This window comes from Pristiophorus japonicus, chromosome 2 (genome assembly GCF_044704955.1).
Source record: "Pristiophorus japonicus isolate sPriJap1 chromosome 2, sPriJap1.hap1, whole genome shotgun sequence".
NCBI lineage: Eukaryota > Metazoa > Chordata > Chondrichthyes > Pristiophoridae > Pristiophorus > Pristiophorus japonicus.
The window spans coordinates 85,769,511-85,785,989 of NC_091978.1; the positions used below are offsets into that span (position 1 = coordinate 85,769,511).

General features: G+C 41.3%; 1 protein-coding gene across 4 annotated transcripts in view; it reads left to right on the forward strand.

Moving 5' to 3' along the window:
• ubap1 (ubiquitin associated protein 1) overlaps positions 1 to 15,996 on the forward strand; it is a 95,432-nt gene extending 79,436 nt beyond the window's left edge. For all 4 annotated transcript variants that reach the window (XM_070868205.1, XM_070868223.1, XM_070868214.1 and 1 more), the window contains 3 exons: positions 1,784 to 1,981; positions 7,853 to 7,954; positions 13,209 to 15,996. In XM_070868205.1, coding sequence (XP_070724306.1) covers positions 1,784 to 1,981; positions 7,853 to 7,954; positions 13,209 to 13,349 — 441 coding nt within the window. In that variant the 3' untranslated portion in view covers positions 13,350 to 15,996. The remainder of the gene's footprint in view (positions 1 to 1,783; positions 1,982 to 7,852; positions 7,955 to 13,208) is intronic.
• The last annotated feature ends 483 nt before the right edge of the window (positions 15,997 to 16,479 follow it).

Genomic DNA, 16,479 nt, shown 5'->3' on the forward strand with positions numbered 1-16,479 from the left:
ACATTGATAAAATCAAACTTGTGCTATTGGTTGGTTGCATTTTTAAAAAACTTTTAAAATATGTTTTGTAATTAGTAGTAGTTACTACTAGCAGTTTAGTTAGGTAAATAAACACGGACATTCAGGCAAATAAACATGGAAATAATTTTGCAACCGGCTTAAAAAAAATTTATGGTTGCATTAGAAGTCCACTATATTTGTAAAAGGTACAATGTTTTTTCTTTGTTACAGCAAGTTTCGGTGGTAGCACTGTGGCTTCTAAGTCAGAAGGATGTGGGTTCAAGCCCCGCTCCAGAGATTTGATCACATCAAATCTGACACTCCAGTGCAGTACCGAGGGAGTGTTGCACTGTCGGAGGTGCCGTCTTTCAGATGAGACATTAAACCAAAGCCTCTTTCTGCCCTCTAGGTGGATGTCAAAGATCTCATGGCATTATTCGAAGAAGAGCAAGGGAGTTAATCCCGGTGTCCTGACCAATATTTATCCCTCAATCAGCATCACTAAAAATTGATAATCTGATAATTTATTTAATTGCTTTTTGTGAGAGATTGGTGCTGCATTTTTCTACATTACAACAGTGACTACATTTCAAAAAGTAATTAATTGGCTGTAAAGTGCTTTGAAACATCCTGAGGTCGGTGAAAGGTGATATAAGTACAAGTTCTTTTCTTTTCCTTTCTCCTTTCCCTTGCTCTCACCCTCCCTCCCGAAGCTCTTCTAACCACATTGCATCACCATGTGAAATAGTGTAAAGTCTTTATTATTCTGATCACTTGCCATTCAGCCTGGCTGAGGTGTTTATTGTTATAGTGGAGTTCCCCAAATTATTTGACTGTGTACCAGGATCTAATGGTAAAAGATGTTTTTAAAAGAGTAATAGATGAATCATCAAGACTTTGGGTGGAAATTCCTTCCAGTATTTTATGATTGTTTAAACTGAACAAAAGCTGTGGTTGCAAGTCAGACGTCTGATGATGAGATCCATTTGAACAGCTTAGTTATGCAGAAGAGCACCTGGTGTGTTCTCGTGTGCCTTTTTGGTATTGGTCTGCCTCTACAAAAATGCAATACCAAACGGATAAGTGTGCACTGGAGTGCAATTACCAAATGACAAAACCAACTGGACGTTGCATTGACAAGGTTGTGCTTTTGGTGGTAGCATTAAAAATGCCTGGTGCAAAACTGATCCAAGACATGATTTTTCAAGTAAAAATAATCTCGATAGTGAGCTGCTGTGCCTCTATTCCTACTTTAATAATGATTTACAGAAGCTGGTAAGTAGCTTCCCATTGATGCAAAATGTAACAGTTGAAGATTACATATTGCAGTGAGGATAGTGCATTGTTGCAGTAGTCACTGTTCTTTCTGCCAACTGTAAAGATCCTGCATTAAATCAGTTTGGGAACCGTAGTACAGTGCATGTCTACCGCACAAAATTGCTGATAATTTGATACCAAATTTATAGTTTTGTTCATTATGGGAAATAGAAATATCAAATGTTTTTTTCAGGCTGAGTTTACGGCACGTTATTTAAGCAGAGCTTAAGGAGCTTTACCCTGTACCTCACCTGTGCAATATGAACATTTTATTAGGTTTACTGTTTGTGAATTTAACTTGGATTAAAGAACTCTTCAGATTGTTTCGTGAAATAAGTTTTTTTAAAATTCTGTGCAATCTGTTCAATGATGAATATGTTCTCTTAAATTTTAATTTTGGAGATGAACATCACTGATCTAAAATTGTATTTTAGGTTATGTTTCCTGTTTGTTGTCTTATAAATAGGTTAATTCTCAAAACCATCCTGCTGCAGAATTGTTCACCATAAACATCGGAGACACATCAAAGAGATCAGAGTGTCTTGATCCACTTCAAGCATTGACTCCAAGTGAAAGGCAGTGTGCAGAAACCATAGTTAGTATGGGATACTCCTGTGAGAATGTAATAAAAGCAATGCAGAAACGAGGAGAAAACCTAGAACAGGTAAAGATGTACATCATTGTTAAAGGGAATTTACTTAGCTTAATTAAATATTGTAGGCATGTTTCTGAAAGGTGGAAAGCAAGGATCCATTATGAATACCTACTTTTTATGACCTTGCTGGTACAAGTGAGTTCTTATCAGCACCATGAGTGGATTAGAAATAATAGCTCATGGGTCTTATGTATTCTGTTTGTATCATGTATTAAAAATTAGGTTAATAAGAAAACAGCTGGATTTAAGAGTGCTATATCCCTTTTGAGATTCATTGCAAGTGAAGGCAACGCAAGTACTAATTAGACTGTTGTGTGAAACGGGTTAGTGTGTTCATATGAATTTCCAAAGAAAAATAGTTCTAGTAACTAGTCACATAATAAAGTGCTGCTAAACACCTCTTAAAACAATTCCATTTTTTATCTCTTGTAACTGATAAAATTGCAAAGAAGTCAGCGTATATTTGTCATGCAACACTGTCCCTGAATGTGTGCAGTAACTGACCTAGGGCTCAGTTTTCCTCTTCGCTGATTTTTGGCACCCATGAGGATTAATAGCTGATATGTGTACCTGATTGTGCCCGAAAAAAAGTTGCAACTTTCGCCAAAGTTAAATTTCATTTTGCCGTTGTGGTACCTGAAGTTAAATCTGGGGGTGGAGCTTCAAGTCTGTGCCAAAAGCTAAGGTTTCCAGGGTAACGAGAGACAGAGGGTTGAAGCTTGAAGTTCCACAGCCAGGGCTTGCGGGGGGCGGGTGCCATTCAACCCAGGACTGCAGCAGGACATCGGGGGGGGGGGGGGGGCATTCGGCCCAGGATTGTAGCAGGATCAGGGGTGGGGTCCTTTCGACTCGGGATTGGAGCGGGACCGGGAGCCGGAGCCAAAATAAGTAATCTTTAATGTTAAGAGATGAAAAAGAAACGTACTTTAACATGATCCTTATAAACTATATTTATGAGCAAGACAAAACTGCAAAGAAACAGCTCCGATACAGACCTGAGCCCCGATTTTCTAAAGTTAACGTAGGGTTTTTCTGAACGGTACTTAAGGTCACTCTGCGCTGCCCTAAAAATTTAAAAATCGGTGTTGGGGAAAATAGCCAAAAAGAGCATAGAATCCAGTTTTCAATCAGACTGCTGCCAAAAAATCTGGCCCTGACATTTGCCATTGGCGTACAAACTTTGAGGAAAGTTGCAAATTCACGATTACTCCAAAAAAAATCAGCGGGCGCCATCAATGGTGGCAAAAATAGAGCCCCATGTCTAGTTGATCATTTAACACCACCCTTAATTCAGCAAAGGTAGTGTGTTACACTGCAGATACAATTTTGAGATCGGCATCTTCAGAGTGATGCAGAGTTAGCAGTGGGTGAATTGTTCTGCTGGATCCAAGTTGCATCCAATGGTAGTTACCTTAATGTTGAAGAACCAATGGCAATTTACTTTGCCAGAATTAATCTGTTTAATCTTCTTACAAATGAACTCCTACAGTGTCAACTATGCCACATTCACATCAGTTTTATCAAAATTAGTTCTCTGAAGCAGTCAATGGTAATTTAAATCACATCAAAGAAAATGATGGTCGATGCAAAAATAACCTATGATTCACATCACCTTGGGTATAATTATACCATTACAAGAAAGCTCAGGATAATGGAGTAAAGAACTGTACTGGCTGATGTGGAAGTTGTACAAGTGTGCAGACTCCAGCAACAACAGTTCAAAATATTTTGGATAAGTTTGATGAAGCATGAAATAATGTCCAGTCATAGCAATACAGCATTTAACAAAGCATACTGAATGCTTGAGCTATATTGTCAAATCAGTAGAGGTTAAGTCTAATATATTCAAAAAGGAGTTCGATGTAGTCCTTACTACTAGGGGGATCAAGGGGTATGGCGAGAAAGCAGGAATGGGGTACTGAAGTTGAATGTTCAGCCATGAACTCATTGAATGGCGGTGCAGGCTAGACGGGCCGAATGGCCTACTCCTGCACCTATTTTCTATGTTTCTATAAGCTGTGTATTGCTCTACTCAAGTTATATCTTGAATACTGCATTCTGTTCTGGCCATTAATCCACATGGAAAATGCTCAAATCCTAGAAAGGATGCAACAAAGAACTGGGGCTGATCCCTCATATCAGAGGTCTGAATTATGAGAAAAGGTTTGGAAAGACTTGAGCTGTTCAGCCATGCAAGGAGGTGAAGGAGAAACAGACCTTCTAAAAGAATACAAGATACTAAGCAGAATGGAAGAGGTTAATTCTGAATGACTTGGTTAAACCTTTACTGCAGCATTAGAGGACATGGGTAGAAATTGGTAAAAAGGCACGTTCAGGACTGATGTTGGGAAACACTGTTCACAGTGATTAATACCTGGAATGGCTTTATGTTGAGCCCACTCCATGGTCACGATTTCGCCAACAGTGGCGAGACGGATGCGGCCGGCATTGGTGGCATGTGGGGAACACGCCCCCGGCTCCAACCCGGCCTCCTAACACAATCTTCCGTTAGGGCTTGTTATGCCCGCTCTGCGAGGTTCCCAGCCAATTAACAGGAAGTGAGTCTGATGACGTCATCTGATGCGTTATCAGCCGGTTTCCTTAAAGGGACCATGGCCAACTTTTTTTGACAGTTCTTCTGTCCATGTTCTACAGCATTGAGGTGCTGCAAACATTGACTAGCATTGCACAAAGGTGCACGGCTGCATCCAGGCTCTCCCTTGACTCCCTCCAGATGCTTATGGTGGGGGTCACAGCACACAGGATGGTTCTCATTCCTTCCAATGGGTGGAAGAGACCTCTCCAGGACACCAACGCAGCCAGGTTGCAAACTGCACAGGAGGGCACAAACAGGGATGTTGTCAGAAGGAATGGCTGCAGTGGTGCAAACCTTTCAATGATCTCAGTAGATCACGAAACATTACTGCAAAGTCACACTCAACCTCATCCTGCTGTGCCACTCATCACATCCCCATCACTCTGCATTCCCTACTCTACTCCTGCACATCCTTACTCAACAACTGACCTTGCACCTCCATCCATCCTTCTCTATCTACATTATTACTTCTCCATCTCACTAGCCACCCCTCCGACTCACCCTTATCCTTGTCCAATCATATCAACTAACCCAATGTTCATGTAGAGTTTTTGCTAATGTGTTGTCAAACATTGAAATCTTTATTTTCAACACTTTGTGTACTTGGACACCTTTTGGAAATGGCTTAGTGAGTTGTAGTGAATGGTCAGACATAAGGGTATCCTGCACAATGATGATGCGTGTGAAAGGAATGACTTGGGCATTGCAGGGATGCTTTATGATGCTGGTGTGGGGTGGTGCCAACCCAGCGCATCATGTGGCAGCCAGGGTATACAGTGTCAAGTGAAGTAAATGTGGCCATGGTGAGGCCATCCCTGGCCTCCCGGTCAGCAATGTGGTCGGGTGCTGATGCCCTGTGTCCTGTGCAGCATCAGGTGATTGCGGAGAAGGTTGGTGGTGGTGTTGTGATGCTTGTGCGTTTAGTGATGTTGGGGCTGATCGTGATGGGATTCTGATGATCAAGGTGAGATTTTTTTCAAGGGCACCGATGCTGCTGGAATAGATGGCAGGTGAGGTTGAGTTGACAAGTGATTTCTAAATGGTGAGAGAGGTTGCTCCAAGGAGGTGACAGTGAATGAAGAGTTCACTGCAAACACTTCCAAACTGCATACAGCTCAAAAGAAAACATTATAGATGTAACAGGTTTTAGGCAAGTACAGGTGCAGGGAAAGAGGGGGAAGGAGGGAAAGAATAAAAGAGGTCTGTGATGGGGTGGAAGGCAGGAATGATTTAATGAACTGCAGAATCATTACCAGCACCTGCTTCCCCAAAAAATGGGAGCAGTGGTTATGATCTGAAATGGTTGAACTTGATGTTGAGACTGGAAGGCTGTAAAGCACCTAATAGAAAGATGAGCTACTGTTCCTCTAGTTTCTGTTGAGCTTTATCGGAACCGTGCAGGAGGTCGAGGTCAGAAAGGTTAACGTGGGAGTTGGGTGGAGAATTGCTTGCCATTTTAATTCTGGGGATTGATTAAGCTCAAAGCTGTGTATTTAAGGTAAATTCTAGCTATGAATAAGAAATTTGCTTAAGAGTAGAAAACTTCAGGTACTTGTTAGTTACATCAGGCTGAAGGATGGGGTGGGACGGTGGGTGGGATGGCTTAGTGTTGGGACCACTAGCCACTAGGTTTCATAATCTTTTCGGACTCGGGAACCTAACACAAATTGGTCAAATTTTCAGATTATACCAAACTAGGAGGATCAATGGAATTGGAAGAGGGAGCTCACTAATTACAAAATGAGCTGGACAAAATGGCCCAGATTTTGCAGTGGGAGTAACGGTGAGGCTATTAGCACTCAACGTTATTATGGAGTAAATTGGACAGGAACTTCTGGCAACCGCACATGCGCAGTTAAATGCGGGAATCGGGAAGTTATTATCTTGAGTTGCCCAGCTCCACCACAAGCTTTGCTAGAGATGCGGCATTCAAACACATGAAGGGTGTGAATTTGCAGTACTTACCAACTTAAAAACTCCAGAAAGAGTTGGGGCTTGTCCATTCAAGCGTAAGTGACTTTTTAACGGCATGATAAATCTTAATTACTACCAAACAACCTCTCTGGCACTGAAAATCAACTTTTGCAAGTGTGGAATTTCATCCTTCAGATTTTAATTATTGGAGATTGTATAAAAATGAGAACCATTTTTTAAAACATTTTCTTTCTCTTTCTTTCTCTCTCTCTCTCTCTCTCTCTCTCTCTCTCTCTCTCTCTCAAAATCCCATACTACTTGCCCTCTATTTGCTTTCTGTACATGATTTTACATTGAATTAAATATTTTAACTTGCACTTCCTGGTTTAGACTCTGCGTGCCTCAGTAAGGATTCTTCAGTCTGGTTAAGGAGGTACACAGATGCTATCCCTGTTCAGACCTTCTAATTGTTAGCAGTTGCATCCAGAATCTTATCGGTAAGGTAATTGCACTTTAACGAGATGCAAACAGCCAATTGAAACTGCTTGAAGAACCAACTTTGGCTGAAATCAGCACTGCCTTTTAAATCGATAAGTACAAGGCAAGTACTTATTGAACTACCCAAAATAGTAAGCACGCTTTGTAATTTACTCCTATGGTAATGCAAAATGGTTAATGCTATTTGCCTGGTATAGGCAGCTGCCTGGGCTAAGTGTGGACCATGTGAGTGATGGGGACTGTAGCCAAAAGTTGAAAAGGACTTGTTAGACTCAGTACTCAAAATGTTCATCCAATGCAGGGCAGACTCAGACCACATCTTTAGTTTTGCATTCATTTCTGAAGAATCTGTCTATTTGTATCCATCCTTGTATTTGTACGAAACAAGGCACTTAACGAATGCTATGGTATGTAGAGGATATGGTAACTAATGAAGAATGAAAATTGCAATTAAGATTTTTTTAAATTCGTTCCGATATGTGGGCGTTGCTGGCAAGGCCAGCATTTATTGCCCATCCCTAATTGCCCTTGAGAAGGTGACAGTGAGCCTCCTTAAACCGCTGCAGTCCTTGTGGTGAAGGTATTCCCATAGTGCTGTTAGGGAGGGAGTTCCAGGATCTTGACCCAGCGATGATGAAGGAACGACGATATATTTCCAAGTCAGGATGGTGTGCCCTTGGATGTTGGTAGAGTTAATCGGGCTATTTTGCATGCATTGATCTGAACGCACAACTTCTGCTCATATGCTTAGAATTAACACATTCAGCATCTGTAATAGGGAAACAAAACTTTCTACTGTATTATTATGGAGCAGTTCTCAAGAGAAAATCAGTTTGATTAATGTTCCTGCAACCTATATTTAAACATTTCAGGTGCTCGATTACTTGTTTGTTCATGGACGACTCTGTGAGCAGGGCTTTGAACCAGCCCTAGTGGAGGAGGGCCTGGAAATGTATCATTGTTCAGAGCCAAAGGTGAGTCAAGCATCAAATGAACTTTGTGTGCTCTAATTTCCATATTTGATGTTGAATTTATCTGCATTATATGAACAGAAACCTAACTTGAAGTGCATATAAACTATTTGGTTATAAATGGGGTACAGCAGCCTAATGGTTATGGACTACCAATTCAGAGTTCAAATCCCATCATGGCAAGCTGTAAAACTGAATTCAGTAAATTTGATCATTCTCTGCAGTCTGGCCTACACGTGACTCCAATCCCATACTCCCTGGTTGATTCGGTGGTCACAAGGCAATGGGGGGACGGGCAATGAATACTGCTGGTCAGTGTTGCCCATTTCCCAGGAACAATTGATCTGAATCTGCTTGTCATAGAGTCCATCAGTAATATAAACCACACTTTAGTTATTGGATCCTGTTCTAAAGAAGGCTGACATATGTAAAGAAATATAACAGTATTTAACCAATGCAATGTATCCATACATGCAAGTTACTGGTTTCTAATCTCTGTTTTCCTTTGTAATTCTTGCACATTTGGCTTTGATGCCCTGTGAGCTACTGACTGAAAAATACAATTTGAGTAACCAGATGTTCATTCCATGTGATTTAAATTTCTGTGCAACACTTAATACTTAATGTACCCAACTATTGCACTCCATCATTCCTTTAAGTCTCAAACTTTTAACAAATCAGATTGTACTTATTTACAGATATTTAAATAGTGTGAAAGAAGTATTTTTTTAAACAAAGCAGTATTTTAAAGTTAACCACAACTTGCATTTATATAATGCTTCAATGTAGCAAAGCATAATTGGGTAACAGACCTGAGGCAGGCATGCCCCAAAATAGTCCAAAAAGTAGGTTTCATGGAAGCACTTGAAATGGGGACCAATGTAGTAAGACTAAAAAAATATAGGCAGCAAGAGGGGGAAAATGCACATTAGACCAAAATTGGTGTGTAGGGACGTGGAACTGGGGGCAATTCTGTCCTCTTGCATATCCCCCATTTTTAATCGCTCCACTATTGACCTGGTCTTCAGCTGCCGAGACCCCAAGCTCTGGAATTCCCTCCCTAAACCTCTCCGCCTCTCTCTTTTCTCCTTTAAGATGCTCCTTAAAACCTACCTCTTTGACTAAGCTTTTGGTCATCCACCGTAATAAACCCTATGTGGCTCGATGTCAAATTTTGTTAACTCTCTTATGAAGCACCTTGAGATGTTTTACACTCTTATCTGGAAGGAGGAGATCATGCCAGGAGATCGCATACGCTGTAATCGTGGCCACCTTCAAGAAAGGTGACAAGTCCGACTGCGGTAACGACAGAGGAATCTCTCCCCTGACGACCACAGGGAAAGTCATCGCAGGAATTCTCCTGAATCGCCGCCTTCCTGTGGCTGAAGAACTCCTCCCAGAGTCGCAATGCGGATTCCGCCCACTAAGGGACATAATGGACAAGATCACCTTCACGTGGCAGATTCGAGAAATGCAGGGAACAGCACCAACCCCTGTACATGGCCTTCGACCTCACAAAAGCCTTCGACACTGTCAATCCTGAGGGATTATGGAGCGTCCTCCTCAGATTTGGCTGCCTTCAAAAGTTTGTCACCATTCTCCACCTGCTCCACAATGACATGTAAGCCATGACCCTGACCAGTGGATCCACCATAGACCCATTCCATGTTCGGACCGGGGTCAAGCAAGGCTGTGTCATCTCACCAACGCTCTTCTCGATCTTCCTTGCTGCAGTGCTCCATCTCGCCCTCAGCATGCTCCCCGCTGGAGCGGAGCTAAATTACAGGACAAACGGGAATCTGTTTAACCTCTGCCACCTCCACGCCAGATCCAAGGTCGTCCCATCCTCCGTCATCGAACTACAGTACACAGACGATGCCTGCGTCTGTGCACACTCATGCGGAACTCCAAGCCATGTCAACAGCTTTACCAAGGCGTACGAGAGCATGGGCCTTACACTAAATATCCGTAAGTCAAAGGTCCTCTACCAACCTGCCCCCGCCACACAGCATTGCCCCCCGGTTATCAAAATTCACGACGAGGCCTTGGACAACGTGAACCATTTTCCATACCTCGGGAGCCTACTGTCAACAAGACCAGACATTGTCCAACACTGCCTTCAGTGTGCCAGTGCAGCCTGAGGAAGAGTGTTTGAAGACCAGAACCTCCAACTCAGCACCAAGCTCATGGTCTACAAAGCAGTGGTGATACCTGCCCTCCTATATGGCTCAGAGACATGGACTATGTACAGCAGGCACCTCAAAACACTGGAGAAGTACCACCAACGCTGCTTTCACAAGATCCTGCAAATCCATTGGCAGAATAGGTGCACCAATGTCAGTGTCCTCCTCAGGCCAATATCCCCAGCATCGAAGCACTGACCATGTTTATCTGCTCCGATGGACGGGCCACATTGTCCCCATGCTTGACATGAGACTCCCAAAACAAGCGCTCTACTCGGAGCTCTGACACGGCAACTGAGCCCCAGGTAGGCAGAGGAAACACTTCAAGGCACCCTCAAAGCTTCCTTGAAAAAAATGTAACATCCCCATTGACACCTGGGAATCCCTAACCCAAGACCGCCTAAAATGAAGGAAAAGCATCTGGGAAGGTGCTGAACATCTCTAGTCACTTAGCTGAGAGCAAGCTGAAGCCAAGCATCAACAGCGGAAAGAGCGCATGGTAACCCAGGCACCCGACCCACCTATTCCTTCAATCACCGTTTGCCCCACCTGTGTCAGAGACTGTAAGGTCCTGCATTGGACACGTCAGTCACCCGAGAACTAGTGTGGAAGCAAGTCATCCTGGACTCCGAGGGACTGCGTATGATGATGAAAGGCGGTATATAAATTGTTGTTGTGCAAAAGCGGGATAGGTGAGGTTACGGAGGGATTTGAAGGCCTAGGACAAAGTTTTTGGAATCAATATGTTGAATTACTAAGTCAGCAGGATCTTGTATGGGATAAGGTATGAATGGCGGAGTTGTGGGTGAGTTGAGGTGACTTAAAATGGAACTCAGGAGGCCAACAAGGAGGGTGTTAGAAAGGTCAAGTCTAGAGGTGACCAAGATGTGGATGTGGATTTCAGCAGCAATGGGGGTGGACAACGCTGGAGGTAGATTACATATGGAGTTTGAAGCTCAACTCAACATTGAACAGGACACCGACGATACGTACCGTCAAGATTAAGCTTGAATAAGCATCCAAGGGGTGCAGGCCAAATAGGATAATTTCTATCTTGCCAGTGTTGAGCTGCAAGAAATTCTGGCTTATCAAGAGGTGGTGTGATCGATTGTATCAGAATACCTCAGAGGGGACTAGGATCACAATGCGTGTCATCGGGAGACTTTGACCAGGGTGGCCTTGAAACTTTGGGCAGGGCAGAAAGCAGACTAATGGGATTTGATTGGAATGGTGAGAGAAGTATCCATTGAGTTAGGTGGTGTTGGCATGTTCCAGAACTTGGGGATGGGACACTAGTTGAAGAGATTGGCAGGGTTGGGAACAGAATTTAGAGTGCAGTGATTATAATACTTATAAAAGTGAGGAAACAGTGCATGAGGAAAGAGAACAGTTGATGTCGACAAATATTGTCCCAGGTGGTTAGGAACTGCGTGGGGTGGTCTCTGGAGCAGTGGTGCATCTCATGGAATAGATGAGTTTGATACAGTTGGGGTAGACACAAGGGAGTGTTTGAGCTGTGTGTGGTTACTGAGGGCAGAGATACTGGAGGCCACAGAATAGATGGCCTCAATTTTTGGAGGCATAGAAATCCATGAGTGCCTTGCAGTTGATATTGGATGTGAGGTGGAAGCAGGGGAGTAAGCTTAAAGGAAGTGATTTGTAATGGAGAAAATTATGATCCTAGAATTAAATAATTAAAGAACCTGCATTTATATAGTGGCTTTTCATGACCTCAGAACGTCCCAAACTGCTTTATAGCCAATGAGATATTTTTGAAGTGTAGTTACTATTTAGGAAAAATATGGCAGCCAATTAGTGTGAGAAATGATTAGAAGTGCTGCACCGAAGTGTCACCCTAGATTATGGCTCTGGAGTGTTGCTTCAGCCCACAAACTTCTGACTCGGGCAAGAATGCTACCACTGAGCCAACACTGTCGCCTACTTCAACTTCCGTAACATTGCGTGTCTCTGCTGCTGCCTCAACTCATCTGCTGAAACCCTCATCCATGCTTTTGTTACCCCTTGACTCAACTATTCCAATGCTCTCTTCCCACCTTGCACCCACTGTAAACTTGATCTCATCCAAAACTCTGCTACCCATATCTAATTCGCACCAAGTCCTGTTCACCCATCATCCCTATGGTCGCTCACCGACATTGGCTCCCAGTCTGGCAACACCTTGATTTTAAAATTCACATCCTTGCTTTCAAATTCCTCCATGGTCTTGTCCTTCCCTGTCTCTATAACCTCCCCCAACACTTCCAGATCTCTGCGTTCCGCCAATTCTGGTCTCTTGCGGCCGTGCCTTCAACCCGATAAGGCTCTAAGCTTTGGAATTCCATCCCTAAACCTCTTCACCTCTACCCCTCTCCTTCTTCTTAAAGACACTCTTTAAAACCTACCTTTTAGAGCAAGCTTTTGGTCACCTATCCTATATCGCCTTACGTGGCTGTGTCAAATTTTGTTTGATAATGCTCTTGTGAAGTGCCTTGAGACGTTTTACGAGTTTCAAGTGCTATATAAATGAAAGTTGTTGTTGTTGTAATAGTGATTTGGTTAAGGAGGGGAAAGGGATGCTTTGTTTGAAGTAAAAAATTAATTGAATGATTTATAAATTTACCGAGAGTAGCAAAAATTTGCTTAAATCAATCTTTCAAGCTCTGGTCTTACCTCTGCAGATTTTTCAGCCTTAAAGAATCAGTTTAATTTAGTCTGCCAGTCAATTTCAGAGCAACATTGAATCAGAAGAGGTCGGGGATTACGTCACCTATCCTAAGTCATTAATGGCGTGTGGTATGAAGATACTCAAATTAGTATTACTTTTGTGTAAGAGTAGCATCTTTACGCTGATTCAGAGAATATGTATTGTAGAGTCACAGGTAGCAAATTACTCAAGATGAGACTAAGCTCTTTATAAATATAAAACTGTTCAAACCAACCAGTGTTGAAGCACATTCTAAACCCCACTGATTCAAATTTTTCTATAATCTATGAATTTATGTGTTAATTATAATAATTTTCTAACGTGAAAGCTGTTAGATCCCTGTTTATTGGTCTTGTATTTTCTCTTTCAGACTCTGGAGTTTCTTCACCTCGTGTCGAAGTTCAGAGAAATGGGCTTTGAATGGGGCGATATTAAGGAAGTTCTTGTTTTGCATAACAATGACCAGGAGAAAGCTCTGGAAGACTTAATGACCCGTGCAGAAGCCAGCTGAAGGCAACCCTCCTTCTATCTCAGCCTGATTGAGATTATAGAGGAAAAAAATAAATCATCCCACATATGATTCAGTTTCCAGCTCTGTTTTATACAAGCATGGCTGTGTATTTCATTCCTTTTTGGAGTTTTTTGTGTGCGTGGAGGGTGGGGGGGGAAGAGTAATCCACAGTTCAAGAAATATCTCTTGCTTTATAAGGAAGTCTTAAGATAAAAGTGAATTGAGTGCAAGATTGCTGTGGTAGCAGTCTTAATATTTTGACTTGCTTGACTCATTCAATGATCAAAGGAGGCTGTTATAATCTGGCTGAAGTACCCTTAACCCATCTTTCTCACTGTGGCCACAAGAGATCAATTGATTCCATTTTTGTTTTAATTTTCTCTCCTTCCTCCTCCCCCCCCCCCCCCCCCTCCAATAATAAAAGTATAAACATGTGCATCTTCCACTCTTGCACTGGAGTTTGGTTAGGTATGTGGAAAAACTGGATAATAGCAATTTTCCAAGGTTCAAGCTGCTTTTTGTCCTCTGTCAAAGGCTACATTTACTGGACTGTAGGCTATTGTAAAATTGTATTTGAATTAAGTAACCTATAGTGCAATAGGAATTATTAGACTGGGACTAGTCTGTCATCTGTCACTGCCTGGGTATAGTGTTACCACCTATGCATTATGTTTAGAAAACACAATGGGAGGGTAAAACTCTCAATCTTAACAGACAGACAAACAAAAAAAGGAAACCCAGCATTGATCTACGCTCCATCCCTGTATGGGTCTGTTTCACATAGATTCCCTTATAGGAAATCTATTCATAGACTCTTAAAAGAATTGCAGCGTGAGGTGAAATTCTCATCTACTTGAGCACTTTCTTTAAATTGTCTTGTTGCCGCTGCACTTGTTTCATTTACTGTTGTCAAATGTTATATTATGTCTTCCTCACTGCTGTAATTCCGGAGTGTTTCTTTATTATTAATCTTCACTTAACAACGACAGATTATTTTTCTTTTCCTATTAGAACAGATGTTGCATTGTTCTGTATTGTAATGTTTCACAAACCTTCAAACATCAGAAGCATTTCTGAATCTTAAAGAAGTTGCTTAAAGTTTGATTCTGCAAAAACAGGTACTAATAAAACCATAAAAATGTGTTTGCCTTTTGATTAACGTTTTAACCCTACTTTATGATTGCTCTAACGTCAAATGACTGAACTATTTCAAAATTAATGGTACAATAAATTAAAACAGTTTTTGGAAAATTTTCACAGTGAACTGTGGGAAAGGATTTGTGTGTCTCAAGTTGGTTGATTTTTGCTATTGGTGCAGTCCACTTGTGGAGTATAATTCCGAACCCGAAAGTTCTTGTAATATACTAGTTGATCTCTTGAAGAATCCAGTGTAGTCTTCAGGTGAAATGGGGTTAGAGAATGGGGGATAATCGGAACAAGATGTGTAAATGTAATTCAGTCCCCATTTTAAAGTCATACATTCTTTCCTCTTTTTTTATATATTTCTAGTAGAAACCTCTATTCACATTTATAAGGGAAACTGCCTATATAAACTGGCAAAGTTTACATAAGTAGTTTCAATTATGAATTTGAATATAGGAATTTCTAATGGAAAAAGTTGATGGAGGAAATTCATGCAGATATAACAAATAAAAAAAATATATATATGTTCTATGCATCATCCATTAACAATTGCTACTTTTGTAGAGTTCCATAAGTAAAATAGTAACAAAGACGAGTTGGTTGCATTTTTTGGTTTGGTTGCAATGCAGCTGGAGACGGTGACAATTAATCTGTTACATGCTGCAAGTTTGTACAATTGAAACATTTTCAAAGGAAAATCATTTTTGTAATTAGATCTGATCAATACCTGACTTTTTGAATGCTCTCAAGCCTCCCAAACTCCTCCTCATACAAATGCTAGCTTATCCAAAATATGTTGCCCATATCCTGCCCTGCAATAGATCTTCGTTGGCTCTCGCCCCTGCCCTTGCTGGCCTCTACTGTCTCCTAATGCACCTTGTCCTCATTTACAGATCTTTCCATACCCTACCCTTGCAACCTCTTCCAGCAGGCCTGGATGGTCTGCGCTCCTGTGCATCCCACTTCCAGGTATTCCTCATTAGGTGGTAGAACTTTCAGACATCTAGTCCACCTAAGGAACTTCTACCGTAAACCTCCTTGCCTTGCTACTTCCCTCGATGCATTTTAAACATCTCTTCAAAATCTACCTTTTTTTTTTAAATTGTGCCTTCAGCCACCTTTCCAAAATCATCTACCAACAGCCCATACCTCTGTGAAGCGCCTTCAAAAATGTAATGCATTATCACCAAACAAATGCAAACCATTGGTAAAATGGGATTTCATGTCCATGAAATGTGAATATTGGAAGTAAATCATGGATGGTACAATTAAACATTAATAAAATGTATTGTTTTCCTATCAAAGCTAAAATGTGTTTTTCAAATCAACATGCAGTAAAGTGGATGTTTTAAGCCATTATCAAAAGACCAGTTGAATATAATTTTTATTTTGAATTAAACATAATAGTTTGGGAAAACCTGTTTGGATAATGTGATGGGTTAAAATGTTTGAAAGCTGTTGTATGTGTACAGTCTACTATTTAAACTTGACATATTCATTGTTGTATTTTGTTGTCTTTCTGAATTTCTGGAGTAATTGAACCAAAATTACATAACTGGAGAATTCTCAAGTCCAGATCATTAACATTTCTCCAATGTTTTTCAAATTTTGTTTAAGGAAAAGCCGACGTAGAACCTCGACAAAGGTCTTCCAATTCAAACTGTCGTCACAATTTCATAGTTAATTCTGTTTTCAATTTTGTTCTTTATGTAACTTTATGCAAAATGTATACATCTGAGGTGAAACAAAATATTCCTACCCATCCAGTACATTTTCTCCTTTTAACAGTTGTTAGAATGTGGAACTTTCAAAGTGTGCTTGATTTTATGCAGTCTCCTTGTACCACTACCATTTCCTGGCCATGATTTTTTTGGAGGTAGGGTAGCTAATCAATTATTAGGATTATCAATGCAACTCAAATCAGCTGCGAGGTGGTGCATTACAGCAGCTGGGTGGGATGGTGGTTTACATTTTATTCCCCTCGGAT